The sequence below is a fragment of the Terrapene carolina genome, unplaced genomic scaffold (assembly GCF_002925995.2).
Source record: "Terrapene carolina triunguis isolate 2854851 unplaced genomic scaffold, T_m_triunguis-2.0 Scaffold34570, whole genome shotgun sequence".
NCBI classification, from domain to species: domain Eukaryota; kingdom Metazoa; phylum Chordata; order Testudines; family Emydidae; genus Terrapene; species Terrapene triunguis.
In genome coordinates, this window is record NW_020698921.1 from 2,875 (window position 1) to 11,673 (window position 8,799).

The window sequence follows — 8,799 nt, forward strand, 5'->3', positions numbered from 1 at the left end:
CGGAGTGGCCTGAAGGTGTCTACTACGAAGGAACAAGGAATGGTGGCGTGGAAGAGGTGAACCTCTCCACGACCCTGGGACTTCTGCAGCGACAGCAGATCAAGGAGCTGTGCACAAGCTTTGCACCGATTTTCTCAGCCACTCCAGGACGGACCGAACGGGCATACCACTCCATTGACACAGGTAATGCTCACCCAATTAGAACCCCACCCTACCGGGAGTCACCTCATCCCCAAACTGCTATACAAAGGGAGATCCAGGACATGCTACAGATGGGTATAATCCGCCCCTCTAATAGTGCATGGGCATCTCCAGTGGTTCTAGTTCCCAAACCAGATGGGGAAATACGCTTTTGCGTGGACTACCGTAAGCTAAATGCTGTAACTCGTCCTGACAACTATCCAATGCCACGCACAGATGAGCTATTGGAGAAATTGGGACATGCCCAATTCATCTCTACTTTAGACTTAACCAAAGGGTACTGGCAAGTACCACTAGATGAACCCGCTAAGGAAAGGTCAGCCTTCGTCACCCAGGCAGGGGTGTATGAATTCAATGTACTCCCTTTCGGGTTGCGAAATGCACCCGCCACCTTCCAAAGACTTGTAGATGGTCTCCTAGCGGGATTGGGAGAATCTGCAGTTGCCTACCTCGATGATGTGGCCATTTTTTCTGATTCATGGACAGAACACCTGGAGCACCTGGGAAAAGTCTTCGAGCGCATCCGACAGGCAGGACTAACTGTTAAGGCTAAAAAGTGTCAAATAGGCCAAAACAGAGTGACGTACCTGGGGCACCAGGTGGGTCAAGGAACTATAAATCCCCTACAGGCCAAAGTGGATGCTATCCAAAAGTGGCCGGTTCCAAAATCAAAGAAACAGGTCCAATCCTTCTTAGGCTTGGCCGGATATTATAGGCGATTTGTACCACACTACAGCCAAATCGCCGCCCCGCTGACAGACCTAACCAGAAAGAAACAGCCAAATGCAGTTCAGTGGACTGATGAGTGTCAACAGGCCTTTAACCAGCTTAAGGCGACACTCATGTCTGACCCTGTGCTAAGGGCCCCAGACTTTGACAAACCGTTCCTAGTAACCACAGATGCGTCCGAGCGAGGCGTGGGAGCAGTTTTAATGCAGGAAGGACCGGATCAAGAATTCCATCCTGTCGTGTTTCTCAGCAAGAAACTGTCTGAGAGGGAAAGCCACTGGTCAATCAGCAAAAAGGAATGCTACGCCATTGTGTACGCGCTGGAAAAGCTACGCCCATATGTTTGGGGACGGAGTTTCCAACTACAAACAGACCATGCTGCGCTACAGTGGCTTCATACCGCCAAGGGAAATAACAAAAAACTTCTTCGATGGAGCCAGAAACCACAACCCCACCCAGCCCCCCGTCCCATCTCTGTGCCAAATCACTCAGCTAAGAACCGCATCAGCAGCGACAGTATCTGAGAAGGAGGTTAGCCAGCCCCCTCCACACACTGGGTCCAGCTGGATGAGAGAGGAATCTCTGTCCTGCTCCATGGGAGAGGGTCGCTTCATGGGGGGCACTGTGCATGGGGGGAGCCCTCCTCTGCTCTGAGCTGCTGCCCAGAGAGGCTATACTGGCCCACTGGAAAAGGTCAGGGCAGCCTGGGCACCTCTTGATACCTCCTGAGATTGCCCCTTACCCAACTGGTCCCCAGACTGGGCAGCTCCCATGTGGGGCTGGGAGGTGATGGGGGGGTGGGGCTGGGCAGCTGCAGGAGGGGATGTGGTTTGCTGGGTGTTGCAGGGATCTGGCTTTGCTCTGACCACAGTAAATTTGGGCTGGAGATTGCAGAGAAACCATCTGATGGGGAAGAAAAGGGCCGAGCGCACCACAGGCTTCCTGGGGCTGCAGCCCCTGGCGCAGTTCCTCATTCCGCTCACACTCGGGCCTCAGGCTCAGTAGAGCTGGGCACCAGGGCATTGGTGGCAGTGCTGAGGGTCCCCCACAGCCCCGTCATGGTGTCTGCTCTCACCATCCTCCTCCTCAGTGAGTATCGGAGATAGCCAGGGCGTGTGCCCATGGGGGGAGGAGGGGTCTGAGGCAAGGGTGTAGGATCCAGTTGCTTTGGGATCTGGTCACTAACAAGCCATCTCCTCTCCAGGCTGCTGGCTGGCCGGGCACAGCGGAGTGTGGGGAGGTGAGTATCAGTCTGTGGGGAGGACGGTAACATCAAGGACAGGGAGGGGATGCATGGGGTGGGGAAAAGAGGAAATGAGTCCTGAACCTTCCCCAAAACTCAACCCAAACTCCCCTTGTGAGCTCAGATCCATCCCCCTTCTTCTGTGCCCTGCCCCACCATGGAGTAACTAGCAGCCGAATCTGGCTCCCGGGGTCTGACAAAGCAGAGGGCAACTGTCCCCGGTTCAATGTCCTGCCCCCCACAGGCTGCGAGGATTGGGGGGAGGCGGCATGTGGATTTATTTCAGCTCATACAAATGCTAACGGGGCCCGTCTGTGGGCTGTAGATACCCCGTTCCCAAGGCCTGGGGAAAGGTGGGTCTTGTGCGACTCCCATGGGTCACAGACTCTATTTCCAACCCTGGAGCGGGGGCCAGAGCTGCAGGGGGGCACTGGTCAGGCTCCCTGGCTGGCCTCAGGTGGGGATGTGGGGGGGGAGGGGGAGGTGATCTCTCATGCAGCCGGGTCCTGAGCTACATCTGGGTGAACCCCCTGCCCCCAAGCCCCATGGGCAGCCAGTGCCAACCCTAGTAGGGAACTGACTCCTAGAGAGGCCAAATGACGGATGGACTGAATTGGGGCAGGGGGGAGGCGGGGGTGGGGTGTCTCCCCTTTTTAACGCCTGTCTCTTGTTGAAAGCAGGGCGTGAATTTCGCAAACCCACCGTCTGGGTGAGCCCCAGCAGGGTGGTGGCGCTCGGGGGAAGCGTCACCATCCGCTGTGAGGGTTGGTTCCAATCCATGAAGTTCTTTCTGCGTCAAGCTGGACACACAAACCTGCATGTTCGGCCAGCGGTACCTGATGGGGCCGTGGCTGAATTTCCCATCGCCAGTGTCAGCCGGGAAGATGGAGGGAGCTACACCTGCGACTATCGCTCCATAACGGAACAGAATCGCACATCGCATCCCAGCGACCCCGTCGAGATCATTGTAGCAGGTGAGGGGCCTGGCTCAGTGTCCCAGCTCCCAGCCCCACACCCAGCTGGACACTCAGGGGCTTTCTGCACCGATGGGATGGTCAGAGCCAGGCTCTGCCCTGATCCTTGGGCCCAGCAGAGGGGACACCCAGCTGGGGAGGGGGGATGGAGTCACTGGGGCATTTCCCAGCCCTGGGGGAGAAGCAGCTGCTGGAGATGCAAGGCTGAGGGAGAGGGATCCCTGCCCCCAGGGGGAGCTGCAGAGCAGGGGGGGCCTTTCCCAGGTAACACATGTGTTAGGGGGTGATGGGCAGAGCTGAAGGTTATAAACTTCAGTGTATAGTAGAGACTTGCACAGTCCCCTGCAAGTCAGGGGTGGTGCTGTGCACAGAACCCAGGAGTCCTGGCCCCCATCCCCCCTGCTCTCACCCACTAGACCCCACTCCCCTCCTAGAGCCAGGGACAGAACCCAGGAGTCCTGGCTCCCAGCAGAGAAGCCAGGGAGTGAATGGACCCTGGAGACTGGACTGGCCTCTCACCCACTAAGGAGCAGATCTCTGGGCCCCCAGGGGCTGGGGTTGCTCCGTGTCTCATGCTGTTAGCCCAGGGCTCAGAGGAAACTCTGGCCCCTCTGGAAAGGCATCCAGGAGCCCATCCCCAGGGCCGCCGGGTCTGACCCACCACTGAGGCCGCGTGATGAGGAAGGGCCCCAGGATTGAGTGACGGGGCTTGCATCTCACGGCCTGTCTCCTTGCCATTGCAGATCCCAGCTATCCCAAACCAAACATCTCCCTGATACCCAGCGGGGGGGTCTCCCTGGGGAGATGGGTGACCATCCGGTGTTGGGGGCAGCACCAGGGCATGCGGTTCGTGCTGAATAAAGAGGGACGCCATTTCCCACCTGTGGATTCGGACAGGTTTGGGGCTGTGTTTTCCTTCAGCATCGTGTGCCAGGAGGACGGCGGGACCTACAGCTGCTCCTATCACAGCAGATCGGAGCCGTTCGCCGTGTCGTACCCCAGCGACCCCATGGAGCTGGTGGTGAGAGGTGAGGGGCCCGGCTCGGCGTCCCTGTTCCCAGCCTCACCCCCAGCCAGACCCTCACGGGGGCTCTGTGCCAATGGGATACTCAGAGCCAGGCTCTGCCCTGAGCCCTGACCCCGCCAAGGGGACGCCCGGCCAGGGAGCGGGGACGGAGTCACTGGGGGGTGCCCCGGCTAGGGGGGAGCAGCAGCCCCTGGAAACTCGGGGCAGGGAGGTGACTTTAACGCTGCCCCTTGTGCGTAGGAACTGTGAGTCGCTATTTAATCCCGTGATCCCATCCCCTCTGTTTTCCAGGCACTGCCCCAGGCACTGCCCTGGCTGGGGCTGAATGAGGCAGGGGCTGCAGGAGAAGTGGTGGCTTGGTGGACACAGTGCTGGGTTGGGACCCAGGAGATCTGGCCCAGCTCCTGGCGTGGCCACAGACTCTGTGTGATGGGAGCACGTTGTGGTTTCCAAAAGTGTCCTTCCTTGTGGGGGGGCCTCAATCTTGGGGGAACTCAGTCCAAGCGCCCACAAACTGTTGTGCTCCCAGTTAGTGGAGACCTCTTCAAAGGCTGGCCTCAATAGCACTGGATCCCATGTGTTGCAGGAGCATGTAGGGCCCCTGCCATGATCAGGGCCCCTTTGTGCCAGGCGCTGCATAAAGACAGAGTGAAGAGACAGTCCCGGCCCCTGGGAGCTCACTAAGGAAAGTGAATCTGTCTGTGCCTCAGTTTTCCCCCTGTATAATGGGGATAAGATGTCTCGCTGCCTCCCGGGGGGCTGATTCCCTTCCTATGTGGGGCTCAGGCTCTGCAGTGCCAGGCGCCGGAGGCCAGCCTGTGAGTCTCTCTGTGCTCAGGGGGGCTGGACGCAGTGAATGAGGCAGGGGCCACACACGGCATATCAGGACCCCAAGAACTAGGGAACTGTGGGGCTGGGAACCGAGCTTGCAGGGCTGGGATTCTGGGTCAGGTGGACTCTGGTATCTGGGAGAGAATCTCTGCCAGCGGGCCCCTGGATCTGCCCATGGCTGGGGAATCATAGAAGATTAGGGTTGGAAGAGACCTTAGGAGGTTCTACTCCAACCCCCTGCTCAAAGCAGGACCAACCCCAACTTAATCATCCCAGCCAGGGCTTTGTGAAGCCGGGCCTTAAAAACCTCTAAAGAAGGAGACTCCACCACCTCCCTAGGGAACCCATTCCAGTGCTTCACCACCCTCCTAGTGAAATACTTTTTCCTAATATCCAACCTAGACCTCCTCCACTGCAACTTGAGACCGTTGCCCCTTGTTCTGTCAGCTGCCCCCACTGAGAAGAGCTGAGCTCCATCCTCTCTAGAACCCCCCTTCAGATAGAGTTGGGATGGACTCACTGGGGCGTTCCCCAGCCAGGGGGAGCAGCAGCAGCTGGAGATTAGGGGCTGGGGGGGGGGATTCCTGCCCCGTGGTGCAGCTGCAGAGAAGGGGGCTTTTACCAGCGGGATTCTCCCCTGGGTTGCTCCCATTCTGGGGACCCATGGAGGAGTTGGGGCCCAAGGTGGGCAGTCGCTGAGTCACTGTTTTGGGCCCTCCCCCTGCCCTGACAGACACTGGTTCTATTCCTGCAGGGGAAACCGACCCGACTCAGCCTGGAGCGGCACCGGCTCCCAGCTGCCCGGGAAACACGAGGGTGGGTGGGGGGAGGAATCCGCCATTGAACCAGACTTGAAAACAGGTCATGGTTCCCAGGGCCTGGGGCTGGTTGTGGGGGACGGGGCCAGTGACTTTAGGTGGGAGGGGTCCAGACACCAGGGGGAGGGACAGCCCCCTGCCCCTCACTCACCACCAGACCCCCAGCTCCCCCGATGCCTCCTGCCCTTCAGGTCGCAGCCTGGAATTTGCTGGGGGATCCCAGAGGAGGGGCAGGATCTGGGGGGCTGGGCTGTGAAATTAGGCCCAGCTGGGTGCCAGAGTCCTTGGACAATAACCCACCCCCGCTTCTTGGGCCACAAGACATCCCCCTGGCAAGAGGAGTGAGCATTACCCAGAATTCCCTTGGTTCTTGCTTCCCCTCCCCTAACTGGGGTCTCAGGGAAACCCGCAATAGATGTTCTGCTGCCTCTGGCTGCGCCCTGGTCTCCATGGCCCTGGTTACCGCCCAAATGTGGGGGACAGCGGGAAATGTACCAGCCTCCCCCAGCGCACACTGCCTGGCTGTGTTTGTCAGCAGCTGAGATACCCCGGGGATGCGCTCACTGCACAGCAGACAGGCCAGGGCAGAGGCACCTGTGGGGGTGGACAGAGGGGTCCTATGGGGACAGGGAGCTGGGGTGGTTCCCTGTTGTGAGGGGCTCAGACCCTGAGGCTCTGATTGTCCCCATCCTTTGCCCCAGTCCTGGGGTGTCAGGTGTCTTGGGGCAGTTTGTCCACCTGGGAGCCCCCTTCACCGGGGAAGCTGAGGGTTAGCTGCCCAGGGCTGCAGGATGCAGCCTCCCCTGAGGGGATCCGGCCCCAGAACCATGGCACCTGAGAGACCCCCCAGAGAGGGGCTGGGCTGGACCTGCCGGACGAGGGGTTGGGGGCTCAGCTCCCGGGGCAGCGCCAGCTGCTGATCTCCCCGTCCGAGCCGCCAAGTGACTCTCCCCTTCCTCCTGCAGCAGCCCCCCCGGATTTCACCCACGCCAACATCGCCCGCCTGGGGCTGAGCGCCGTGGTCCTGCTCGTCCTGGGGCTGATTCTGGCTGAGGCCTATTACAGCTGCCCGAGGGGGGCACCCTAGGTGAGGTGACACCCCGTTCTGTGCCCCTTGCTCCCCCCAGGGGCTCCTGTAACATGTAATCTTTCTGTGCCCCCAGGAGCCTGGATCCAGCCATGCAGAGAAGAGAATTGCCCTGGGGGACAAGCCGCTTCCTCTCGGGGGGCTGAGACACCGGCACAAACCCTCCTTCCCCCAAACACCCCTGCCTAGGAGAATCCCCCCCCCAAACAGCTTCAGATCTGACAGCCGCACTCCAGGATTGAATCCCTGATGGCGGGCGCACGAGCCCCTACGTTACCAGCTAGAGGAGATGCCCCTGCTCTGGGCACGTCGGACTCCCCGAGGAGCAGCCCCTGGAGAGCGACGGGGTCCCACTCTCTGGCCCAGCTGGGCCCGTCTCTGCCCAGGGCTGTCAGTGGGGAGTGGGGCCGTAGCAGGGCTCAGCATGGGGAGGGCACCACATATGGCTGCAGGGAGCCCAGGGCACAGGGTGATCAGGCACTCGATAACTAATCCCTTCCCGGCCAGATTCCCAGCACCATTTGCTCTGCCCGCTCCCTTTCCCTAGTGCCGGGCACCCGGCATTTCACAGCCACGGTCACCCCACCCACCTGCCACCTGCCCCTTCGCAGCCAGCTCCTGCCTGGGGGTCCCCATCGAGTCTAAACCGGCCGCCCCCAGTTACAGCCTCCCCCTTGGAGAGCCGCCGTCGTCCCCCGTCCATCCAGGGCCGCACGGGGCAGGGTGCGTTTGGCCCTAGCGCTTTCCCAACTGGCGGCTGGGTCGTTAAATCCCCCAGGACCACCAGGGCTCATTGTCCAGCCCGGAGCCGGGCCCCCACATCCTGTAGAATCGCACACAGAACAGCGCCCTGAGACAGAGCCCCCAGGCCCCAGCCCCCTGTGTGTCAGGATGCTGCATCTGCCCTAGCACTGGAATAACGGCACTTACTGCCCCCCTGGTGTCTGTCCCCCTCCTCTCTCTGCAGCGGGGTCCCCCAGCCCCTTTTCTCTTCCCCTTCTCCTTAGACCACCGAAGCCTGCATTTCTATTGTACAACCCCCCAGAGCATCCTTCTCTCCTGCCCCAAAAATCTCCTTATCCCAGAGGGGGCTGTGGTAATGGAGCCTCCAAATGTCCCCTCGTGGTGGGTTCAGCTGATGAAGGTGAGTGAGAAGTTCAGGCACCATCATGAGAACATGGAACCCCCCCAGGTCTTTTGGACCCTGCTCCGCAGAGACATCCTGAGCAGAGCGGCTGGAGAGAGGGACCCTGAAGCCATCGCCCCTCCCCCGGCTGAACCCCCCCCAACCCAGGAAGAAATGGGGTCAGACTTTAACAGCAGCCACAGCAACACCGGCTCCAGCCCAGCTCCGCTGGATCCTCTGCCCCCAGGACAGTCGTTAGCTTCTCCAGGGCCAGTGGGGAGACGCCCAAACCCGGGGGATTTTCCCGCTTGAGACTCACTCCAGCGAACAGGGCCGGGGCCGGAACAAACCCCTCCTGCCACATCTCCCCTAGTTCCTGCTCTGCTGTGTCTGTAACAGCCGGTTTCAGGGGTCACTGGGGGGTTTGCCATGGGGCTGAGGAGGCTGCGGGCTCTGCACCCCTCCCCCAGCCCGTGTTTAACCCTGTTCAGTGTGGGGCAAGGGCTGGGGCGTGTTCTCACCTTGGGCCCTTTATTGTGTCTCCACGAACACAGCAGGGCACAAGTGATTTAGCTGCCCACGCTTCTGGGGTCCCCCCATGGTGGGTGTTTGGGGGGAGCTGGCTGGGGGGAGATGGGAGTTTGAGGGAAGTAGGTTGGGGGTATCAGGAGGGGGTTGAGAGGAGAGGAGAGGGGTCGGGATGGGGGACAGGAGTCTGAGGGCTGACAGGCTCCCCCAAAGCTCAGAGCTGGGGGTCAGGATT

At 60.3% G+C, this 8,799-nt stretch overlaps 1 protein-coding gene across 1 annotated transcript; it reads left to right on the top strand.

Moving 5' to 3' along the window:
• Positions 1-1,988: 1,988 nt before the first annotated feature.
• LOC113405238 (leukocyte immunoglobulin-like receptor subfamily A member 2) lies at positions 1,989-6,910 on the top strand. Its single transcript, XM_026646250.1, has 4 exons — positions 1,989-2,019; positions 2,854-3,147; positions 3,891-4,175; positions 6,789-6,910. The coding sequence occupies exons 1-4, from the start codon at positions 1,989-1,991 to the stop codon at positions 6,908-6,910; spliced, it is 732 nt and encodes a 243-aa protein (XP_026502035.1).
• Positions 6,911-8,799: the final 1,889 nt, after the last annotated feature.